General features: G+C 37.5%; 1 protein-coding gene across 2 annotated transcripts in view; it reads left to right on the top strand.

The window, feature by feature from the left end:
* LOC103712003 (uncharacterized) overlaps positions 1-26240 on the top strand; it is a 46320-nt gene that overhangs the window by 9421 nt on the left and 10659 nt on the right. Inside the window, exons 4-8 of one of the 2 annotated variants that reach the window (XM_039130945.3) lie at positions 7399-7442; positions 8604-8646; positions 13702-13762; positions 13874-13941; positions 21459-21510. In XM_039130945.3, coding sequence (XP_038986873.3) covers positions 7399-7442; positions 8604-8646; positions 13702-13762; positions 13874-13941; positions 21459-21510 — 268 coding nt within the window. Of the gene's footprint in view, positions 1-7398; positions 7443-8591; positions 8647-13701; positions 13763-13873; positions 13942-21458; positions 21511-26240 lie in introns of both variants that reach the window. The other variant, XM_088709601.2, reaches the window with a different exon arrangement.

The raw sequence follows: 26240 nt of genomic DNA, 5'->3' as shown, positions 1-26240 counted from the left end.
TTAGCAATAAAATATTCACTCCAAACTCTCCCTATTTAAATATAATTAATTACGGATTTTATTCCTTCCAAAAGAATGTTCACACAAGTCTCACAAATATGCTGAATATATTATGCTTGTTTTGCTTTTCCTAAAGATTGGAGTATTTGCCTTTACTTAGATTTTACTTCCCTTGAGTAATTGTTCATTTTCTTTTCTTTATCTCTCCCTCTTTTTGTTATTTTCAAGTAATTTCATGAAAGAGCAGAATAAAGAATTAATTTAATATGCTGTTTATAAATATATATCATGCAAACAGCATTTTCATTATGCCCAATGATTCATAGCTTATCACAAGTTATTTTGAATTAGAGAATTGAGGCATAAACTTGTGTATTTCATGGTTATGCATTATACAGGCAAAAGTGAACTTCAATTTAATCATACCATGAAATAATTATCATTAGCATGAGAATGAAGCATGATATCAAGAAGATTAGCAATTAAATATTTGATCATGCTACCATATATTTTCAGACTATTAATTTTGCTCAACTAACTCACAAGAGAAGGGTTTAGATTACCAATGCATTTAGCATTCTTCAAGCCAAATATCTTTTAGATTCTTTACACCCTTGGCTGAAGAAAATCTCTCCCTTTTTTTGTTTGCAAGGGAATGTTTATTGTATCTTTCATCGAGGTGTCCTTCAAGTTGAAATTTCTTGCTCATAAATCCTGTATCATTAACAAAATCTTTTTCTTTCTTGAAGGAGAGTCATTAGTTTCTTCAAGATACAAAACATTCATACAATATATTTCTTAACTAGATGGCTCAACATAAGATATGACAATAATTGAATATTGAGTTACTTTACTCAAGAGATTGTCTAAATATAAGCAAGCATATGTCACTTGAACTAGAGAGATAGTTTCATTAACCAAAATGGTTCAAGAACAAGCATGTGAGGCAATAGGAAGATTCATCAAGGTCAAATCAATTTCTTGTTTTCAGAATCAATTTAGCCTAGATTCTATTTGCTTAAGATAACTATCAATAAGATGTGCTAGCTAAGTTTTAATCAAATTATCTTAAACAATTGTGTCTATCAAAATTCAGATTGTTACATAGAATCAAAATAAACTATATTCTCAATAAAGGATCTAGTTTTAATAAGAATAGTATGAATTGATATTTCTACAACTAGTATATTTTCATTGAATATTCTATATGCATTGCTTGAAGAGTAATATCCAAAGAAACACTGTTTTATCATATTTGGCATATATTTCATTCTTGAGAATATAATATATATAACTGAAAAACATGAAGGTATGCAACATTTGATTCTCTGTTTTTCATGAGTTCACATGGGGTTTTCTTTAAAAATAGATTTAATAGAAACCTTATAATATGACAAGCTGTGATGATAGTATTAATCAACTGCTATCACAAAGCATTGTCCTTACACAACAAAGGTTCTATTTTTATATTTTTATAACCCCTATATGCAATAGTGTTCTTGGTGCAAGCACAATTGTATTCAATACCATTTTCTGTACAAAACTTATCAACAAATTTGGTTTTCAAAGCTGTGCCATGAATTTTCACAGTTTGCAAACCTTTTTCATTTGAAACCTTTTGTAAGTTTGTGCCAAAGCAGAAAATATTTCAATTTAAGTGCCAAGAATAAAACCAACATTAGCTTTGAGAAATCATCCATAATTACAAAATTAGAGAGCTTATCTCCTAGGTCCACAATCCTAGAGATCCAAATAAGTTCTTATGGAGAATTTTCAAAGGCTAAAAGGTGGAAACAATGTTTTCAAATTTAGAAATGATTCTAGTTTATTTTTCTAGATAGCAAACTTTGACCTTGCAAAAATTAATCTAAGTGAGCCAATGACAAGGTCTTTTGAGATTAAGTCCATGCTAGTATGAGTTGATTTTATATGCCAAAACTAGACTCTTTAATCTTGGTATTCTTAATACATATATTTAAAAAATATACCAAGTAAACATTCTTATGTTTATGATCAGTAAAAGATAATGCCATGGATAAGAACACTCAATCAAGCATATAGAGAAATTAAAGAGTTATTCTAAGAGTATTGATTAAGCAGATTATCCATTAATAACTGAAGCATAATATAGAAAGATGGAATGATTTGGTTATATTTTCTTTTCATACCAAAAGTATCACTTATATCACAGAAATGATCAATACCTGCAATTTATTTGATACTAAGGCAAAGAGAATGATGAGATGCAAGGATTACTAATTTCATTATTCTTTTTATTTCAATTACTTTTCTTAAGTATATTTTAAGTTTCATTCTTTAATATATGTCTAGAGCACCCAATGTCTAAATTAACATCTTTTGTTGGAGCCTTGAGTGCTAGATATACCTACAGAAAGTATTCAGATTTTCAACTTAGGAACCCAAGCTCTTTTGGGTCCTTGTAGGTTAGCTATTATTGTTCCTTTTGGAACCCATATTTTCTTAATAGCTATTTTGTCCATAGACTTGCAAAGTTTAGGATTACAAGGAGTGAACTTCAGCATTATCTTGTTAAATTTAACAAACATAGATTTAACATGAGTAGTAGATAAACTTACAATTTTCTGTTTTTGCCTATTAGAATCTGTCTTAGGATAGATAGTAGAGGATTTAACACACATGTCATTAAGGGATTTTTGTGTGTACCAAGATTGATGTCCTAATCCATCCTTTTCAAATTCAGCCCTTTGATTATTTATCATTAAGTTCAATTTTTCATAGCTAATAGTAAATTTTTCAGCTATAGGCTTAACCTTGTTAACTTCTTTAGTTAGCCTTTCATTATCTTCTGAAAGTAATTTATTATTTTTCTGAGTTATATCATAGCTTTCAGCAAGAGATAGAATTTTTTGATTTAGCTTTTTATTCTTTAACCTAAGCTTCTTATATTCAAAGTATAGATTATGAAAAGCATCATGAAGTTCATCAAATGTAAAATCAGTTTGAGTTTCAGTAAGTACCTGATTTTTGAAAGTGAGATCACTTTGTATTTGAGTACATACCTCATCTTCAGGTGCTCCAAAGCATAGATTTTCAGTTTCAGTTTGATGCTCTTCTTCTTCGGAACTAGTTTCAAATTCACTAGAAACGTTAGTGCATTCATATTTAACTTCAAGCATATTCCATATTTCCTTAGCAGTTATGCAAAAAGATATGCTATTAAGTTCACTATCATCTAATGCACAATATAGAATATTCATGGCTTTTGCATTTTGCTGAGCCCTTTCTTTATCATGATTAGTGTTTGTATGTAGCCCATTGACTATGATACTCCATAAATCGTAGTCATGTGCTTGAATGAAAATGCGCATGCGTGCTTTCCAATATGTATAGTTTATACCATCAAATAGTGGAGGTCTATCAATTGATTGTCCCTCACTCATAGAATGTCCCACTTGGGTTGTCATGATCTTTAACTCTTGATTGTGAGATCAATGAGTACTATTAGAGCACCTTGCTCTGATACCACTTGTTGCCCAAGGTGACAAGCCAAGAGGGGGGGGTGAATTGGTTTCTTCTAATTTTCGGTGCTTTAAACTTTTTCTCAATATAAGTGCGGTGGATGCTTTCTTAAGCTATTAGAATGATTTAAACTAGTGCAAAGATAGAAGATGATGCAAGAATAAACGGAAACACAAGCACAACACAAACACAACAATATATAGTGGTTCGGTGCTCTCCTTAGCACCTACGTCCACTCCCCAAGCGTCCCCTTGGGAATTCACTATAATCTCTCGGATTACAGTTGGATTGTTTTCCGGGCTCACAATCCAAAAACCTTTGTTGGTTTTACGGGCTCACCAACGAACCTATACACTTTGGTTTTTCGGGTTCACCAAAAACCTTTGTTGGTTTTGCGGGCTCACCAACGAACCTTTACACTTTGGTTTTCCGGGTTCACCAAAAACCTTTGTTGGTTTTGCGGGCTCACCAACGAACCTTTGTACTTTGGTTTTCCGGGTTCACCAAAAACCTTTGTTGGTTTTGCGGGCTTACCAACGAACCTTTACAAAGTGTTTAACAAATGAAAAGAAAAGATTCAAACTCCTAAATGAGCATATGAAACAATATAAACTACAAAGAAGAGTTAGAAGGTATTTATCGCTTTGAAGTCGCTTTGCTCTTCTTTGTCAAGGATGCTTCACTCTTCAAGGGAGGATGGAGCTCTTGATGACTCTTTGAATCTGCTCAATCCCTTTCTTTGATTCTTGAATGAAGCCCTTGGATGAAGCTTGCCTTGCTAGGGTTCTCTCTTGAATGCACTTAATGTATTTTCCCAAAAGCTTGCTTCCTCTGATGAATACTCCCTCTTAAATACTTCTCCAACCTCCAAATAGTCCTTTCTAACCGTTGGATTGAAGAAACTAGCCGTTTATAGCCGTTGGGAGTCCAAAAAGCATTTCTGCACAACTAGCCGTTATGTTCAGCCCGTGTTTGGGTCGGCTCAACCTGTCCTTGGGTCGACCCAACTTTGCCTTGGGTCGACTCAACCATTTCTTGGGTCGACCCTCTCAGAAAACACAGAAACTTGAAATTCAGCCTTCTGTTGCCTTGGGTCGACCCAACCTTTCTTTGGGTCGACTCAAACCTTGGGTCAGCTCAACATTTTTCTTGGGTCGACCCAAACTCAGGAAAATCAGAACCTTGAATTTCAGCCTTTCTTCACTTGGGTCGACTCAACCTTTCTTTGGGTCGACTCAAGGTTTACTTGGGTCGACTCAACTTCTTCTTGGGTCGACCCTCTCAGTAAATCCAGAGAGCATTCTTCCTTTGCATTTTGAGGTTCTTTGGAGGTTGGGTCGACTCTTGCTTACCTTGGGTCGACCCAACTCACTGTTCATTTGTGCTGTTTTTGCAGGAGTGTGCCAGATGATTCCTCGATGTGCCGGGGTCGACCCAATCAACCTATGGGTCGACTCAATCCACACTTTGCTGCATTCTTAAGGTTAGATTCATTCAAATGAACAAGACCATATATATATTCTCAATTAAACAAATGTACTGAGAGTAATGAACTTATAAATGAAGTATCAATTTAACTTATAGCATGCTCTACATAATTGCTTGTTAATCATCAAAATAACACTATCATCCTCAAACACTATTGCCTCCGCCGCCTCCACTGCCTCCACCCTTACCATTGTCACTATCATGTTTACATTTTTTGAAAAACACGGACTATGCCAGACGTATTTATGTTTCTAAAATTTAGTAAAAAATAGAAGCAAAATTTCTATGTTCTTATTTATGAAAACAAAAAAAAAATGGAAGTGATGCAAAACAACATCTAAATTTTAACGCGAGATTAAGGAAGCAAAGCAGAATCCTAGAACTTGTGGAAGAGTTTGAAATTTGTTCTAGGAGATGCAAGAATCATTTCCAAATGAAGCATATTTTAGCAAGAATGTGCTTTGTTTTCACTAGTTCCTCTCCTTTTTCACAAACAAATGGACCTCATGTCAGATTGCCCTGCCCTTTCTTTGATCACTCGTAAATGTTTGGATCCTTATGATATTGCTTCGATGCTAAAATAGGATGGAGTAATCTTTATTGTTTCTCTATCACATGCTTCCAAATGTCTAGCTTCAACTCCTTCATCAAGCTAAGGTTCCTGCTTATGGCAAAAGATGATTCCCGGCCAATCACAGGCATGACAAGAAGCCTATTCCTATGTTGGTTCTTCCTTCATCATAACATAATAACTTACCAATGAAATCATCAAGAAGATGGCTTGCAGTTCCCATTTATGCCTTGTCATACCTTTGATCGTAAAACTTTTCTTTCGCAAAATCTTGAGCAACCATGTAGTTGACAGCTGTCTCCGCAAAAAATAAGACCTAGCATGAGCTGGTAAGAAAATGAAGCGAATAAGATGCTTTGACATTGTCCAAAAATGAAACATTCTTATCTTTATGAAACCAAACCTAAAAAGGACATGAAATCCAAATCAAAAAATAATCCTGATTGCCTAGAGCTCTTCCTGATGCAACAAGAGCTAAAATAGGACTTATAGACAATTATCTTACTTAAATAAAACTCAAAAGCTCATCAAAAAACCTGAAGGCTAAGTACAAAGATCACAAAAAGAAAGTCAAAAATAACTAACCTTATCCAAAATTTTTAAAAGAACTCCTAAGACTCGGTGAAACAATAAATTAATTGAAAAGAAAGCCTAAAGTAATACAACTAAAATCTAATCCAAATCTAAAATTTCATTCATTAAGCTAAATAACTTTCAGCATAGTATGATACATGTCAAACTAGATTGGATGAGCTGCCACTAGTTCAGGTCTGGCTAGATAAGCTTTATCTCATATATTCCTGGGTACAGCTTTAAATGCAACCGAATTTTGATGTATTTGTTAGTTTAAGGAAATCTGGTCTTTCAGTTGGAATAGAATGTAAAGTACATACTTAGGTAATATAGAAAACATTTGCTTAAGTAAAACCAGGAGGGATGTTTCATGCCCAAGGCCAAGGTTACCAAAAGCTCCAACGATGGGTGCCATGAGGGCTGGGTCGATTACTGACTCATTAAAATTTATGCCCGGAAAATGGCTCCATTCCAAAGCAAATATTCAGCTTGATTGACTTCAGACTTAAGTTAGTGGATCATATGAATATCTGGATAGGGTCTAAGCATTTCATTTATGCATAATATTTGTAATGACCAGTTATTACGAGAGAAAATATAAAAAAGAAGGGTTCTGTGCTTCTTGATTTAGCTATGTATTCTACTCAAAGTTGGCATGTGTGATGAGATGAAGCATGGTTCCTTCTGAAACCCTTTTTGTTTAATGAGTTTTTGTATTACTCATATAACTTGGTAAATGCACTGCCACGTGGTTCATAAACCACTCATGTTTCTCTCTTAAACAAATAGAAAAGATAGAATTTAACTAAGGTGCGTGAATTCAGCAAGGAAATATAAAAATTTACAAAACTTCCCTCAGAAAGGTGGGGACAGTTGACACTCACACAGTCATGGTTGGTCGAAAGTCCACTCAGAGTTTGCTTCATGAATAGTAAGAGATGGTTTCATCAATAAGGTCTAATCTAAGATTATTGCTACTCATTTGTCTTTCCTAATTCATTTTGATTATACACTTCCTTGCACCTTTCTCTTCCCAAATATCAACAGTTTCTGTGGTGCTTTTTTTGGGAGTTGGGGGGGGGGGGGGATTGGGGGAGGGATGTTAGATTTGTCATCATGTATTACTGAATCAGATAGATAGTGCCATGTGGATTTGGGGTATAAAAAAGACTTCAACAATCCCAATGCATTTTTTATCAATTTTTGTTAAGATTCTGGCTTGCTACCTGACTTCAAAGTGACATGTTTCATACTGTGTGTTTCAGCCATGCTGCAGTGCTTCCCAGGTTTTCTTCATCCTTTTTGGGAGGTGCATTCTGAAACTTCAAAGCAACTTAAACACTTCTTAATGGAACGTGCATTTGCTATGTCAAATTTAATGTGTTTTTGCATTATCCCAGAAAAAGAATCGAAAATTCAGTCACTGATTATTAAGCTGCTTAGTGTAGATATGGTCTATTTGCTTATGCAAATGATTTTAGTCCTTCAAGATGTATAGATTTGACCAATAATCTATGTTTGGAGTACCATATGCTGCTTATGGAGGCAAATAAAAAATATTCAAGGTTTTGTTTTGATGTTTTACAATATCTGGGACATGCATACTGATATAGGTATCACATGCTAAAAATATTTATGCACTAGTACATATGCTTAGACCAAATTGCTTTAGATAGAAGAAATATGTACAACCTCGCATAGAAGATCAGACATTTTTTGTTGCTGTTAAAGGACATTGGAAAGATAAGAAGCAAGGTTTTAAAAGACTGTAGGAGATGGCCATCCAGGGTACTGGATGGCAGCTTCAGACTGCCGCCGTTGGCTGGTCATACCACAGGTTCTAGCCATTGGCCACAACAACCACCACCTCCCTGGCAGCCATTGGGTCCTGCCCTCATCTGCCAAAGAAATCCTGTCCTTCCTCTCCTCTTGGACAAACCTAGCGCACACAACTTGGAGAAGGAGAGGTTGGTAGAAAGAGTAATTAAAGTTTAAAAAGGTTGGGTACAGCTTTAGTGGGTGCTCTACCTGTCGTAAATTCAATCTTCCCACCCAGGTTGAAATGGGCAGGCCTGCTCTAGTGTTTTTCTTTGGTTGGGCAGGCATCTGTAGGCTGCCCAGCCCAAAATGACAATCTAGGGTTTAGCTAGCCTCAAGCTTCCAGCTAGTTGGGCACATCAACTTTCTTATTCTTTTTTTTTTTGTTTGAAAAAAATAGTGATAAGAAGGACATGTCTGATAAATTTCCATGAGGAGTGGAATCCAACATGACTGAGTTGAGTTGCAGAAGTATTGGGTACCATGATTCTCAAACATAGTGTAAATAGCCTGAATATTTTAATTAACTGAAAATGGTTATTTGTAAAATTTCTAGTAATTTACTTAAAGTTTTTTCTCCATGCACAAGACCTTGAGGCTTGAGCATTCTATTGCTTTCTTTTGATTATTGAATCAGTAGAAAAATGTGCAGGTGTAAATGGTCCCATTCATATCACAGTTGCCACTACATTGAGGTTTGACAGTTTACTGTTTAACATGATTATATCTTTTATATTATGAAACCTTGCATTTTTTCTTTTGTTTGCATCATGTTCTTGTGGCTTCTGTTCGTGATATCATCACAAACTATTCGATGTTAATAAGAAGTGCAGAAATGTATGCATGTTATTCCTGATCTTTGGACTAGCGATAAACAATAAAAGTGAGACCAGTATATGAAGAAAAATGAGGACTATTATATGATTAGAAAGCTAAATGTCATGAAAAGCAATTGCAAAGCAAAAATAGATGAGATGCCCTTGCAGAAATTGTCCTCCTGTGTCTATTATCTTTTCTTTGTCCAGATATTATTAAAACCTAGATATAGCAGTTTGGTATGGTTTGTATACTGCTGTGCATCCAATTTCTCAGTTTCTATTGGTGTAAAAATACACCACAGTGTTAGTTCTGCATAGCCATTCAAAACATATGACAACAAACCTCGGAGGAAAATGAAGAGAAAATGGGGCTATAAGATAAAATCTAAAAAAAATTCAGAATGTCCTTTTCTTTATATTTCTTTCCCTGATTCAATGAGGCACTATTATTTTTCAATTGATCTTTTTTCCCAGTCATGTCATATATATCATGCCATCAGAGTATTACAGTGTATTCTTCATTTTCTATTTTTATGGAGGATGTTCGATCTGACATCTTTTGATGCCCTATTCTTCTTATATTTGTTATTTATGGTGATGGGGATCAACAGGATCTGAAGTCCACTTGTGGCCACTAAAGAGGCATCCAAATTTGACGGTGCACCTGGAGCACTGCAACTGCAACTTTTTAGTTGATGGCTTTGGAGTTTTCAATATTTAGTTTAGTGGAGTCTGGGACTTTCTTTGGCTCATTAGCACCTTATTTGTCATTCTTTCTTTTTCTAAGAATTTATTTTGAACCTTTTTGGATGTATATACGAGTATCGGCATGTTCTACTTACTTTTGTTTATAAGAGGATAGTTCTTGAAAAGAGCAAGTGGTTGGCTCTGTATGTGCTTGGATCGTCTCCCACAGGTTATGACAGTGCTTTATGTAATGAGAGCTCTCTTTTTCCTTGTGTATGAGGCCTTGGGGGGTGTGATTCTTCCACACCATCAATACCTCAATTCTTTCTTATCATTTTTCTTCTGTGCTTTCATCCCTGCCGTGTTTCTCTCTCCTGTGATTTGCTTTAGCAAAACCTGACTGTATGACATCCAGAATCAGTCCAGCCATTAACCAGTGGCAGCATGTCCTCCACAGCCTAAAGCAACAACAATAAATTATCAAAGGGCGTTGTGGATAAATTATGGAGCCATTATAGTAATTGTTGTACTCCAAAAGTTATCATCAATGAAATACCAGCAGACCCCTTTTCGAAATTTACCAATGGATAAGTTTACATAACTTGAAAAGACTAAGAAAGCTTGTGTTGGGACGATTGATGCAGGACTAGGGTGCAATCGAGTTGAGCCAAGTCGACTAGTAGAGGCTCGAGTTCGACTCGATTCAATATATATGGGCTCGGAACTTGACTCGAGATTGATCGAGCCTTAATATCTAAATTGGAACTCCACTTGATAAAAAAAGGCAATACTCGAGATCGACTCGACTCACCTCGAATATTAACTGAGCCATACTTGAGCTCGAGTTCGAGTTTGAATTCAAGCCTTAGTCATAATTAAAAAAAATATGATTAAAATCGAATATAACATAATATTATATTTTAAAATATTAAATTAATAATATATATTATAAATAAAATATAATATTATTAAAAATATGTATACTAGACTAAGCTCACGAGCCTTTGAGCCGAGTATTTTGCTATTCGAGCTCGAGTCGAAAAACTGTTCGAGCTAGTCGAGCTAGACTCGAGCCTGGTAATAGTCAAGTCGAGCCAAACTTGGACCCGAGTCGAGCTCGCGAGCGGCTCGACTCATTTGCACCCCTATGCAAGACCATTGAGAGGATGGCTGCTTACACATGGATAGGCGTACTAAGGAGGGAAATCAAGATAATAGAGTCGAGAAAGTAGAGAAGAATAAGCTAGAAAGGGAGGAGATGGAGCAAGAAAGAGAGAGAGGGATAAGAAAAGGAACAACTTTTCTCAGTAACTAGTGTACAATACATTAGTCAAGCCTATCCTCTAACATTTCGATTTAAAAAGAAAGAAAAGTAATTTGGGACCTAAGTAACTTGTAAGTAAATCAACCTGATTGCCAAGTAATTTAAAGCTCAAGTTACTAAAGGGCCGAGTAACTTAATGGTTAGGACTCTAATAAAAATATTAAACAAATATAGATTTCATACATGATTGATTATGAGCCATCAAATAACTTTTATGCTTCAGTACGCTTCATTGATGCTCCTAGTAGTTGGATGAGAGCTTGAATCATCACAATAGAAAATTTATCTTGTGATCCAAACCCTTGACTTCATCATATGCTTCTATGACATTGATCCTCGTGCTTGAGATTTCAATATTGCTTTGAGACTTGATCCACCTTTAAATCTCCAAAACTTGATGATGGGGACCAATATAGAATTTTCCTACGATAGTTCCGTCAATTGGTTGTTTAGGTTCCCTTAGATTGGCAACCATGATGCTTTTAATCATTTGATTGATCGTGTACATTGCTAAGAAAAAAGGCGGCCCAGTGCATGAGTCTCCCACCATTGCTGGGTCTAAGGAGGGTGGGTCAGATGCATGCAGCCTTACCCCCATGGTCTGTCGCACCGCGTCATACTGCTGGGTATGGGTTGTATGATATTGTATTGGAAAGGAACCGGTACGAAACTCAAGTTCAGGTCGGTATATGTTTTCCTCCTACCTGCACCGCCCCATATTAATATGTACCACACCATACCGAGATGTTTTATGCCGTACCAAGGTGTGTACCAATCCATACTGAGGTGAACCGAGATAAAAAGTGAGAAAAATAGTTAGAGGGTTGTTTCGGTACAAGATACATACCGTACCATACTGAATCGGTAAGGTATCGATATGGTATCCGGTACCGAGATTGCAAACCTTACCATTGTAATATGCAAAGAGGCTGTTTTCAACTGCAGGCTCTTCTTATTGCTCGATGAAGGCTTGCAGAAAAAAAAAGAATTATCTTTGGAACTTCATGATGATTGTGGTTAAAGATGATGAGCATGCATTGCTAAATGGCCTAATGCCTAGAGCTATTGCATTTGCTTGCAAAATAGTGCTTATTGATGCCAGATCAATGTAGATAGATGCCAAATCATCATGTATATGCTCGTAAACTTTTTCCTCATACTTAACATGTTGATGATGAATATTGGTAACTTCTCATTTGATAACATAATGGAAGGAAAAAGGAAACAAGGAGAGAATAGAAGAAAATCAATGAAAAGAAAGGAAGAAAAAGGTAGGGTCTTTAAGCTTTGATACCAAATTGATGAAGGACCACTGAGGGAATGGCCTGCTTCTACACTGATGGGCCTAATGTGAGAGGAAAATACGGAAATCAGAGAATAGAGTGAGCAGAGGGAATGGAGAAGAAGAAACTAGAGACAAAGAAGCACAGTTCGTCGAATCGACTCGAACCGAGTAGTTCGGCCCATACCGAACTGAACCGATGCCGACCCAGAGTGATTCAGCAGGTCGGGTTGGTTTGGCCTGTATAACCTTCTGCTCACCCCCTTCACCCCTCCTCTTGATGCCTCTCTTGAACTATCTTGAAGATGGAACCCTAGCTTCACCGCTCTCTTTTGATGCTGGCCATTGTCGAAAAGGTAGGTCCCCCCTCTCTCTCCTATGTCAGAGTGAGTGGTCAAAGCCTTGAAGGGCTCCAGGTGGAGGTACTCACTCTCCCTCCTCTCTAGCATCCCCCCTCTCTCTCTCACAACCATGTTTGGATGGGTGGTTGAAGCCTCTAAGGGCTCTAGGTGGAGGTGCTCCCTCACCCCCCTCTCTGGCATCCCTCCCTCTCTCTCCTACCCATTCCTCGCTTCCTCCCTCCCTCTCCTTCTCCCTCTCCCCCTCTCCATATCCCCTTCTCTCTCCTTCTCCCTCTTCCCTGCTCCCTTTCCCTCTCCCTACTTTGGTACACCCTAGAACAGTAAGGTATGGACCCATACCGTGCTGAACTGGTTGTTGGCTAGTATGACCTCTGGTACTGGTTTGGCGAACCTAGGAGGATAGGGAAAGGGAGGAGAGAGGGATAAGAGGAAAGCAATTTCTTTCTTAACAATAAACTTGCATCATACATGATCAAGGTTTGTCTTTTAACATTCCTATAACATATAGCGTACCCTAACTTAAGGACTAGTTAACAAATACTTTCTTTGAAATAAACAACTTAGGAACTAAGTACTTGTAGGTCAAGCAACTTGATGGCCAAGTAACTTAAGCTTAAGTTACTTGAGCTAAATAACTTAATGGCTAGGACTTTAATAAAGATTAGACAAACAGACTTGATAATGATAAGTTATGAATGGTGAAATAACTTTGATGCTCTAGCATGCTTCATTGATGCTTGAGTTATCGCATGCTAGTGCTATAACCCTACAACAGCCAGGCATTATGGTATACTGGTATGTACCATTATGTGCTTAACTCGTATTGCTTGGCACCTGTAGTGTCGGTCACTAGCATATGGTTTTAGTGCTAGTCTCATTTGCTAGTAAGACACTAACATTTTACCATGCTATATAGACCATGCCAATCAATACTCTTTATTTTACACAAGTATCTCTATTTACATTATTATGCACATTATTTGCACATTGAAGCAAATTTATATAGGTATCACTTGCATACCTATGAAATTATTCCGTCCAACAGGGCATCTTGAAGAGAAAATTGGAATATGTGGGATTATGTAAAAATACCTTATCTATTATATTGCTTAATCAGCACATGGATGAAATCATGCTCAATCTTGTTGATTAGGGTTGTAGGATTAATTGTATGTTTTGTTTTAATTAAACTTCTATGATTGAATTTGATTGATGGTTAACTTGATTATGATTGATTCCCAATTTCTCCATTTTATGAGTAAATTTTTCCTTCACAGTAAGCTTTCGAAGGAAAGTAGGAGGCAACTGACTAGAAAGATGCTTAACATAATGTTTCTGGTATGATTGTCACATCTTTATTAACAGTTTTTCACCTTTTCTATTCACTTCATTACTTTATCTTGCATTGCCGTATTTAGGTCTAAACTATTTGGCGATGCTTGCAAGCAGATTGGAGGTGCCTTTTCTGCTTTGACATACATTTATGCAGATGAAATCATTTCTCTTACTGCACCGGGGTAAGAACACTATTTGTGCATGTGCTTGGTTTATTCTTAGTCGATTTCTTTAAATATTTGACAATCATGCCCAAAAATAAAGATTACCTATAATTTTGGAAATTTCTAGTTGGATTTCAGTATCTAAAGTTTTTCTTTATGACTCAAGTATTCACTCCCACTTTAATTTTTCTTATCAAAACTTGAATAATAACTTCGGTAAACTCATAACCTTGGTGTGATATTTCCTTTCCTTAAAATATTAGATAGAGACTAGAGTACTTTACCCTATGTTTGTGCCAAGGAACCTAAATAATGCCTTCTGTCTCACCTTTTTGAGTGTCATCCTGGATTGTTACCAATGGTATTGAAGTAGACCCGATCTGTGGCCTATGTGGACTTGGGAGACTGTAGCATGGGCTTTTTATGGGGTTGATTACGGGTAGTTCATAGTGTTTGTGATTGGATTAATTAGATTTAGACCCTTAGCCTAACGGACACTTGAACTTAAACAAGGTGATCATGTTACTAGCCTTTTGATTAGACGTAGGGTGTCCTACATTGGTTTTGCACTAAAAAAATCTTGGATAGTTATACAAGGCCAAGAAACCCAAATAATACCCTTTGACTAGCTTTTTTGGGTGAGATCCTAGATTGTTTCAATATTATTTATAACTATAATGAAGAAAAACCCAATTTTTTCAGGTTTTTGTTAAGTTTTATTGGTGAGAATTAGAATCTTAAAAAGAGTTATTCTTTTATCTAATTGCTTTTATAGTCTACTTTCAGTATTACAAGAAATAACTGCATATATTCATTAAATTTTGTTACGAAATTGGTTTAGACATGTAAATACGAAAGGTGGGCAAACATATCATTCAACACTTTTCATTACATTTATGCCATTTATGTTAGGTTAACCCAAGGTCAAAGGGACCGATACCGGGCACTGCACCGGTTCTCCGGCGGCACGAATTGTACCCAGGCTTGTACCGACAAAGGGCACGATACTATGAGAGAGAGAGAGAAAGAGAGAGAGAGAGAGGGAGGGAGGCCGGAGGAGGGCCGACAGAGTCCGGCCGAGTTCGCAGGAAGCGAGGCCGCGGCCGCTTCTCATGTTTCGAACGAAACAGTGGTCCGACCACGGCCTTAAAAAATTTTAAATTTTTAAGTAAAGTCGGCAAATCGCTTGAAAAAATCCGAATGCCGACTTTAGTTAAAAATCTAAAATTTTGTAAGGCCGCGGCCGGACTCCTGTTTCGTTTGAAACAAGAGAAGCGGTCGTGGCCTCGCTTCCTGCGGACTCGGCTAGCCTCCTGACCTCTCCCTCCCTTCCCCGCTCGCTCTTTTTTCTTCTTCGCTGGCTCCAGCAACGGATCTTGTTTTCGTTGCCGGAACCGTCCTGGTGAGCCACTGGTATGGCTCAGAACAATAGGAACCGTCTGATTTGGGACGGCTCCGCCGACCTTGGGTTAACCTAAACAAATGTTAAAGGTTATATTAAAGAATAACTATTTGATGGAGTACCATTAGTGAAAGAAATTGAAGTTATGAAAACCTAGCTTTTCAGCCTCTCATTTGTCTATGCTCTTGTTCTATTGGTCCATCTTCTCTTTTAATTGAAGCCTTTAGTTAATGGAAGAGTCTTGTTGCTGATAGACTGGATTTGGATCTTCATTCAGATTAAAAGGAGTATTAGGGGTTCCTGACCGGTCTTTATTTAATGAATTGCATTTGCTTCATCTTTCTCATTTTTCTGTCATCTCTTTCAAAAGCTTTAGTTTTAGTCTGAGGTTTAAACATGATACATAATATTGTACCGATGTGCGCAGTTTGGGTGGTATTGTATTGTACCAACTGTACTGGGGATATTTGTGGTCTCATTACGACATTTGGCCCACACTAGTGTTAGGCGGTCCTTACTAGGCTAAACCTCCTAGAATTGGTTGGTTTCGAGTGGTTCAGCCTAGTAAGGGCCCCATACTAGTTTGAGCAAGGTGTGCTAAACCGGCCTGTATCGGCTGGTTCCGTCCGTACCGAATCAGTCCGGTCTTTGACCGGTTCGATTCAACCTTAAAAAGCGGTTCTGGCCCCATGGGGCTGAAACCAAGCGGTACCGGGCCGAAACCAGCCAAAACCGGCCAAAACCAGCCGGTACTAGATGCGTACCGGATGGACGGTTCTGTTTGGTATGCCTAGGAACAGTTCGCCGCAGCGTGCCGCGCGCGCTGCGGGCAGCATGCGCGGGCTATGTTATGCAGATCGGTTCGGCACCGGTCTGAACCGGTCTGGTAGGCGACCGGTACGCTTGCCGGTACTGGTTCAACATATCTTGAGTTCGGGCCTTAATAATTGGGGGAGAAAGGCCCAAACACGATTGTCACTCTGTTTCAAGGTAAAAAAGTAGAAAGAAAGGAGAAGAAAAGGATAAAGAGATAGAAAGTGAAAGTGAATAGCCGAGCACGAGGTCCAAGCAAGGTACTTCCCTCTTCCTTTCTCCTTTTCTTTTTGTTACATTCCATAAATGGGCAGAAATTGAAAAACTATGGAAAAATCATGCCAAGATTTTGCATTTTGGTTTCATAATATGACGTAGATCTTAGTCAGATCTATGCAATGGTATAATTTTTTGATATTTATTTTTATTAAAAATATATTTTTGGATAAAATTAATGGGAAAAAATAAAGGCGATGTTGGATTCAAAAAGTTAGTATCATGCATGGTAGCTAGCATACCTTATGCCATCTTTTTTTACAACAATTTAATTAATTTTGGCATATTAATTGAGTCTTGAATAAAAACCCAACTCTAAAATAATTTCTAGATTAATTAGGCTATTAGTGGTTAATATGGGCTGAAAAATATATATGATACCTCGTATTAGAGGCTACATTAGCCATAATTTAAATTTGCTTTTGAGATTTTATTTAAATTAAATATTATTTTTAATAATAAATTAATACAAAAATGTTATTAGTTCAAAAATTCATAAAATTTCATTAGAATGTCAAGAAATTTTATACATGTCTTTTGGAGCATGTATCATATTTTTCTGATTGTTATGCAATTTATGCATATTCTTTTGTAAATTTAGTATTAAAAATAATGCAATATAAAAATCTAGAATTATATAATATAGTTCAAAAGCAATTTTTGAGGTACCTAGCATTTTTTAGGAATGTTGAAATTTTTTTTAAACTTTTTGAGTAATTCTAAAATAAAAGCTTAACCCAGGAAAATCATGGATTATTTGTAGATGCATAGTGATAATTGATGCAACCCAAGGCCTACAGAACTGTCCGGAACCATCCGGTTGGGGGCGTCCTGGGCCGCACTGGCGGCGGACCTGGACGGTTTTTGCCATTTTGCCTCGCCGAAGGGTAAGTAGAAGAGGAAAAGCGAGAGAGCGGGGAAGGGAGGGAGAGGAAGGAAGAGAGGCTAGTCGGGGCCTTTTGGCGGAGGCAGGGAGCTTCCATGTGGAGGCGGAGGCCGGGGAGACGTGGAGGCGGGGCTCCGCCTCCGGGCCCCTGTTTCGAATGTTTAAAAATTAAATGAAGTCGGCAATGGGTTACTGACTTCAACTTAAAAACTCCAAAAATAAAAAAGGCCCCCCTTTGGCCCCCGCCTCTGCATCTCTCCGGCCTCCGCCTTCGTGCGGAGGCTCTCCGGCTTCCGCCAGTCGGCCTCTCTCTTCCCTCTCCCTCCCTCTCCCTCCCTCTTCCGCTCTCTTTTCCTCTTTCATTCTCCCTCTCCCCCGCCGTAGAAGATGTGTCGGTACGGGCCCGGCCCGGCATGATGCGGGCCTGTACCGACTCGTCTCGCCGGGCAAGCGGTACGGTGCCTGATACCGGTTCCACTGTCCTTGATGCAACCTTTTTTTGGGGGGTTGAGTGGGTTTAGAAATTTCCAGATTAAGCGATCAACAATGAAGCCGAAAAGCATGAAGAGTGAGGAATAGGATATGGCAGCAACATGGCGAGATAGTAAGTGGTCATCATCATTGGAGGTGCAAGTTGTGTTGCTCCAAGTGGAGGGTGGAGTCACCATATCGAAGTAACACCTAGCTACTGGGTATCTCAATGTTACGAGTTGCATGAAATGTCCCCAAAGGTGTGGACACGGTACCGATCTAGCTAATTTGGTGGTGCATCGAGTGCGATATCTTATTCTCTAGAGTTGGGTTATGACTCATATGGATGTGTCCTTTGTGTTTTTGTGTTCAAGTGGGTATCATCCTTCTATCCTTAGCCAGACTATGGATCAGACCATGGTCTGTCATACCATCCTGTACCGCTCGGTATGGGGCGTTATCATGCCGTACTGAGAGGAAATAGGTACGAAACTTAATTTCAAGTCGGTACAAGCCCCATACTGTCTCGTATCGAGGCGTATCGACCTATACCGAAGCATACCAAGGTATACCGAGGCGTACCAACCTATATTGAGGCATACCGAGATAAAAATTAAAACAAATGGTTAGAAAGTTATTTCGGTACAAGAGTGTATCGTACCAAACCAATAAGATTCCGATACGGTACCCGGCACTGAGATTGCGGACCTTGGCTCAGACCGTACTTAGTCCTTTTTTAGATTTTTTAGAGTAGCGGTATCAATATGGCCATTTGGTACAAACAAGTTACCAGGATCCTAGGTGTGCACAATACCAAGACCGAGCCATGTCTCAAGGCCTGATTATGAACATGACCCAAACGTGTATAAGGGGCATTGACACTCAATTTAAAATTGAACATATGAATGTATATTTCCAATTTTCTAATATAAGCTTTTTACATTTTCAATATTATAAATAGTTAGTTGAGCATGTATTGTATTGACATGTAGGGTTTGAGCCTTGATGCAATAGTATGGTTGCTTTATTGTGACTTGGAGGTTATGGGACAACCTCTCCGCACACGAGGGTAAGGCTATGTACATCTAACCCTCTCTAGACCCTGCAATGGTGGGGGCCCTGTGCATGGCTGCCTCTTGTTTTAATATAACCACATCATTCTTTAGGCATGTAACATAAAAATTAAAGTATATTATGTTTAAACATAAAAATGAACTCCCCAAACCCTATTTTTAGTCAAAACTAAATAACGAACGCTTAAAGCCTTGAAAAAGTAAAAAAAAATATTTTTTAGTGTAACAATATGGTTTGGTAAGGTACTGGTACCATATCATATTGGTTTCCTACTGATATGCAATTTGGTATCGAGACTATGAATCTTCGGTTTAGATATTCTCTTCTAGAACATTTTTGTTCTTGTTCGATGAAATTTTCTATAACTATCCTACAATTTCAGTTTTTGCAATAGAGTCATGGTTAGAAATCCAGCTTTTAGATCTTAAAATTATTATATATCACTTTTTAAAGGTTGGTCTACATCTCTTATGATGAAGTTCACCAAACCAGTACCGAACATCGTACCGGCCGACGATTGGTTAGGTATGGTACTTCTATGTACCACACTGACTCGAGTTGTACTAGAACCAGGGAAGGAAGAGGGAGAAGGAGAGGGAGGGGGAGGGGCGAGCGAGAGCAGAGGGCTTCCTTAAACGGATAGGGCGATAGAGAGAGAGAGGAGAGGGAGGTGAGGGGGAGAGAGAGAGAATGAAGAGGCAAAAGAGAGAGACATTGAGAGAAAGGGACATGGACCAGTCCATTATTGTTGTTGTTGGTGGTCACATAACCTTAGCCCTAGTGAGAGAGGAGAGAGAGAGAGAGAGAGTAGAGGACTTTCATGTGCTGAGCCCTAGTGGGACTTTGTGCACTAACCACGTGATGTATAATACTTTGCAATGTACGCCGTACTGGCCCGAACTGGGTGGTGCAGGGTGTATTGTACCATATTGGTTCGGTACCGGTACCTGGTACTGGTGGTGTACCAACGCTTAGTACGCCAAAAAAAATTCTGTACCATATCTTACCAATATTATGCTAGTGTGGTACTGGTACGGGGTCCAATACCGAGACGGTGAATCTTGATACTTTGTAATATCTTATTCTAAATATGTTGCTGGAGATCATGATAATGCTCCACTGTTTCTCCAAGTCAGAGAATGCTGTTTAGTTATCTTACACGGGCTCTATGGCAATGTATGCCATTAAAGGTGTTAATTGTCCAAATTGAAGAAAGACGTTTGACTATCTTACAGGGACTCCGGGGGCATGCATGCTATTAAAGGTATTAATTCTCAAAAAAAGAACTTTGAAACTGCCATTATTGTTTTGGATTGGTATTAATTCCTTAAGTTCTTAGGAATGTCTTGAATTTTGATTCTTAATCTGGGAAGAAGTTCACATGTTATGCTTTTCTGAATGGATACACCTGAAAGTTTATTAGCAATCATGGTCATGGAGAGTTTGAATTTGGATGGATGTCATAATAAACAATATGTATATGAATTCTTATTACTCTAAACCTTCGAAAAGGCTCTGCATTGCTACATGCTAGTAATTCATTCCATATGAAAAATACTATAAAGCTCCTTAATTGAACATGTTGTCAGACAAGATCACTATTCTTTGGTTCTAGCTGCTTAGTGCCAATGCTAATACTGACCATAGTACAAATGATAAGAGTATACTGCAGAGCTAAGACTTTCAGAGGAAGTAGGATGTTCAACAGCTTGCCCATCTTTGTGGTTTACTCATATTAGGATAAAATAGGTGCTTGAAATGATCTCCTTATTTCATTAATATATGAATAAGCCTCCACTATATTGAGACAATTGTTTTTTTTCCTGATTAAGCATTTCATCCAGTAGTGTGTAAGTAATTTGTGGTACTAATGGCCATTATTATGATGACAATGGAATTACTAAACTACCTCCTCCAAGAAAGAACCCGTGCATGAATTGGCTATTAGGATTGAGACATGATCGGACATACTATCCTATGAGTAGGTGCTTGAAATTATTTACATAATTCCACCTTGGTACATAATATCTTAGGATCTTAATGGCCATTATTTGTAATAATATTAGTTATGTTGCCTAGTTTTTATTTTCAAGGATGGAATCAGAATCGAAGGACTGAACTTCCCACCTGGAAGAAAAATGGTTATCCATGAAGGTGCTTCCAAAAGCTGGTCACCGGTAATATATTTTGGGGTATCTTGGTTTATGAAAATTACTGATGACCTCGACTAGCTTACTTGTTCTGTAAAATAAGGAAGGAACAACATACACAATCATAATTAATAATTTATTCTGTTTGAACTTGCTTATCAAAAACTGTGCACATCTTATGTTACTGAAACTTGATGTCATATGAATAGGATCAACTCTTTTTGTGTTTGCAAGACATGGCATTAATTTGGTTATCAATTAAGATTATGGCTGAGATGTCTTTTCCTGAGTTTTCTTTTCTCCCTCCTGAAATCTTTTGCTATATTATTAGGACACTCTTGTTGTTTTGCTTTTGAATTTGATGACTTTGTTGTATCTTTTGTTGTACATCTTTGGATCACTATAAATTCAAAACCGGCATAACTAGCATATGATATTTTAATGCTAATTATACAACATCCAGTTTACAGGTATTGGCACAGGGTAATCTCATTAGAGAAATGGCCATGAATCAGGTAAGCTCCCTAAGCTTTTGAATTGTTGTACTTCAACTTTAACTCTCAAAAATTGTCATGTGGACCATCTGAAACATGGAAATATATGGTTTGTACCAAATCTTTAAAAGTATACACACTTAAATTTCCATTGGAACTATATCCCATGCCACATTCACATAGGGCTTGCATGTTTAGTTTGAGAAATATTTTCATTGTCACATAAAATGTCTTCCAATACCCTTTATTTCCTTGGATTTGTGTTAATTTGACCCAACAATTTTATTTTGCCTCCTCGTTGTGCTCTTCTTAATTCTATCTACTTTAATGCTTATATAGATTTTAATTCCATGAAGTTTGATTTGTCTATCTACAGAAAAAATTGCATAATTATATAATTTAGGAGATTCCCTCATTCTAGGCATGTCAATAGGTTAGGTTTCGACACGAACGCAACCTGATTAGGGAAAGTTTTCTCTGTTTTTTGATCCAAATATCCAACAGTTACTCAACCTGATTACCTGATGTAAAAACTGTGTCAGGTTCAGATCAGGTCAATATAACCTGATCATGATCTAGCTCGAACAATATATATTATATAATAAATTATATATAATATTCATAATATACAATTATTATCCAATCCAATTTCTAGCCAACCCGTCCAACACAATCCCAATTTCCTAGCAGGCTGCCCAGCCTATTATTCTTCTGCCATCCTTCTTTTGGGGCTGTTTAAATCTTCCTATTAGACATGTTGAATAGGTAATTCTAATTAGGTATTCAGAATGGATAAGGTGTCAAGAAAATATGGTATCATACAAATGAATTTTTTATTTTTTATTTGGTCGATTGAAGGATAGGATATTGTAAACTAAAAGAATAACATACACACCGTTTGGATGTAAATTCAGAAGTGAAATAAAATAATCTTTTTTCTTTCCTTGGGTTGGGGTGGGGGGGCAGAAACTTATAGCAAAGATTACATAAATAAGCCATGAATATCAAATTTAAATATTGGTTTAATTAAGTAAAGCTATGTTCATCACAGTTCATGCAAACAAACAATCATACGACTAGGACAACTAGGAAACATGGCTCGAAAAGTCTCAACCCATACAAAATATTCAGATACAACAGAATTGAAATTTATTGACACATTTTAGACATAAATTTCGAAGTATATTCACACGCTTGATGCAAAATCTTACCTGCTGCCAGTTCAATGGCAAGATACCCAATAATCTAACACAAATGAATCACTTTATACCTGGGCATAGTTAATGCTGAAAAGTATATGCAGTCAATTCTTTTGCCTTAATGATCGACTAACACTTCAATGAAGTTTGCCTCAACACAACTAACATCTTGCTCAATATGACCTCAGATATTTGTTCTCAACAATCTCCTCAGGAATCAAACTAGTTTGCTGTGGCCTCTTTGCAGAAAATAAGTCTACTAATCACTGTCATTGGCTGTGCACTCAAGAACTTAAGTTTCAACTGCCCATTAGCAAAATCTCAGCTCCCACTATTAGTAAGGAGTTGAGAGTCTTGAGACCAAGTCTTGCACAAATAATAACGTCTTGCTACCTTTTATTCAAAAACATACCTTTCTCTAGCCTCTGCCACCACCTGTGCCCAGGCTGCCCTAGTTATTCTAGCCTGTTCAAAACCAGTATTACATTGTTCTAACTAAACAAAAGGAAAAAAATAATAGGAGTTATGGGGACGCAGAGGAAAAAATAAAAGATAATATGTACTCGATTATTTTAAATATTTTAAGTATAAAATATTAAAGACACTATTTGCTAAGATGTTTCAGTGTATACGTTCTTCATCTGCACTCCATAATTAACTCAAGGATTCAAGAAACATGACATTTTGCACAAATATTTTAGTATTTACATCCTTAATCAAGCTCTAGAAACATTAAAAGCCTACTTCTGCATCAATGTCACTAAAATTTACAACTGAAAAATTTGATTAGTACTTTAGATTCTGATGTACATTTGACTTATGGCAACATATGCAACACAGACTTTCAAGATGAATGTGAGAGTTCCTATCAAAAAAAAGATGAATGTGAGAGTCCAAGTGACCAATTCATAAACTTCATGTAGTCTGCACAAGGATAGTTCAAGAAGGTTATTTTGCTAGCAAAAATTTGTTGGTTGTCATAGTTTACCAATTGTATAAATTCGCACAGCATCAGCTACTGGTAAGTTAGCAAATAAAGCATTAACTAAGTCTGAATATATACAAGTACATAATAATCTCCTAATGAAACTTGAATAACTAAATCTAAAAAGACAAGTGTATACAATTTATTCCGAAGACAAGCAGAAAAGAATGGCAGTTGCATGCCATGTTGTGTTGTCTTCAGACATCAATATTCTGACACCTACATGACCCAACCAAGTGAAAGCGACTCCTTTTACTTTCTGTTTCTAATGTGTTAGTGCGATGCATCATTCACTAAAGGTTTATTCTTCCATTAAACCTTGTCTCCTTAGCAGTTACCCTTTCGGGTTTTGAGTGTGTTTTTCTTTTGCATGTTTTGCATCTGGCCCTCCTTGCTAAGAGCTCTTCCTTGATGCAACTTTTGCTTTTCCAAGTGTTCTCAATGGAAGATTTTCTCTTTGATTTTGTAGATGTTGATGGGAGTTGAAATTCTTGATTGATGTGAACTGTTTCTCCATTAGTGTGTAAGAGGAACCTGAGGTTAAGAACATTGCACTAAAGTCTATAACTCTTGGACTTTATCAATTTTATACTGTAAAGTAGGTTTTAGACTATGCTTCAAAATTTGTGCTAATAGAAAACTGAAATAGATTTCGTCATATTATTCTTGTCATAGTTGTCCAAATAATCTAACACTCTCATGGTCAGTTACTTGGGTTGGAAGAGTGGTAGATAGAGATGGGCACTGGGCCGGGCCGCCCACGGCCCGGCACGGCACGGCACGAAGCGGGCCGTGCCTGGCACGGCCCGCCAGCTACAGTGACGGGCCGTGCCTGGCACGGCCCCTTTGATAGGGCCGTGCTGGGCTAGCGAATCCTGGCCAGCGGGCCGTGCCAGGCACGGCCCGCTTCGGGCCTGGGCCGGCACGGCCCGGTCTAGGCACGCGGGCCAAGCACGGCACGGCCCGCGTGCCAGCACGGCACGGCCCATAAGGGCCTGGGCCGGGCTGGCACGCGGGCCTGGCACGGTCCGGGCCTGGGCCCGGCTCGGCCCGATAAAATTTTTTTAATACATTAATAAATTATGAACACTAAGAAATCTTGATTTATGAATATAAAGCCACCTTAATGGTGGGGGGTTTGGCATAGACCCCTACCAGTTTATTAATTTCAATCAAAATGGTACATGAAGGGAGGTTTGGACCTTGGTCTGACCTCTAGATTCTAGAATACAATAAGAAACTAAGAAAGGGCCGAGGTTTGGACCTTGGTCTGACCTCCAGAATACAATAAAAATGTACAATTATAAAAAATTAAGAAATCTTACTAATCATCAGTGATTCAGTGAATCAGTATTCACTCTTCAGTCTTCAGTCTTCAGTCTTCAGTCTTCAGTCTTCACTCTTCAGTAGTGTTTGTATCATCATCATCAGAAGATGTTGTACTATGTCCACCTTTATCTTGAAGTCTTGCCTTAGCATCCAGCCAATCCTTGAAGCAGAGAAGCATCTCCACCGTTTCGCCCGTCATCCTACTTCTCTTTTCGTCAAGAACACGCCGACCTGCACTAAAAGCGGATTCCGATGCTACCGTGGACATCGGCACAGCTAAAATATCGCGTGCAATTGCAGACATAACAGGATATTGATTTCTAACACTCTTCCACCAAGATAATACATCTAGATTCTCTATTTGATTTTCATCATATGCAGACTGAAGATCATTTCGTAAATAAAATTCTAGTTCACTACTTAAAGATGAAGAAGATGAAGAGGAACTTGAAGCATGTGTGTGTCTTCTCTGTGCAATGAATGAAAAAATAGATGACGAACGAGAACTACTAGAAGGAGGAATAGAGGTTTGTATTTGTGTTCTAGATCCACGAATTTTTTCATCATATATAGCATAAATATCATAAAGAAGTTGTCTTACCTCATCTTTAGCAGATTCAGCATCTTGATTCATATTTTCAGCGTATGCATCAAGTAAAATTAGCACGCCATTTAATTTAACTCTAGGATCAAATACAGCAGCTAAGTTATGCATAGGACATATCCTGTCCCAATACTCATTCCATTTAGATTCCATTAGGTGAATAATAGGCATTAAAACATCATCATATCTATGTTCTGCAAATTTTTGACTAATTATATATGCTTGTTGTAAAAATGAACATGAAGTAGGGTAATAAATACCAGAAAGAACATTGGTAGCATTATAAAAACTAAGCAAAAAATCTTCCAAAATTTTTCCTTTATTCCAATCAGTTTCAGTCAATGTAAATCCTAATCCACGATCATTAATATATGCACTTAATAAATTTTTATATGGGTATGCATCATGTATCATGCTATATGTGGAGTTCCAACGAGTAATTACATCAAGTTTAAATTTTTTAAAACGTTTACCATGATTTATGCATAATTCCTTAAATTCTTGAAGTCTTGATCTAGAAGCATGAATAAAAGAAACTGCATTTCTAATTTTTGAAATCACATCTTGAATCATGCCCATGCCAGCTTGAACAGAAAGATTTAAGATATGACATGCACATCTAATATGCAGTAAA

This window comes from Phoenix dactylifera, chromosome 13 (genome assembly GCF_051530095.1).
Source record: "Phoenix dactylifera cultivar Ajwa chromosome 13, Ajwa_hap1_PhDact_Kaust_v1.1, whole genome shotgun sequence".
NCBI lineage: Eukaryota > Viridiplantae > Streptophyta > Magnoliopsida > Arecales > Arecaceae > Phoenix > Phoenix dactylifera.
Note: the sequence above shows the minus strand (reverse complement) of the source record. Positions and strands in the feature narration are given on the sequence as shown.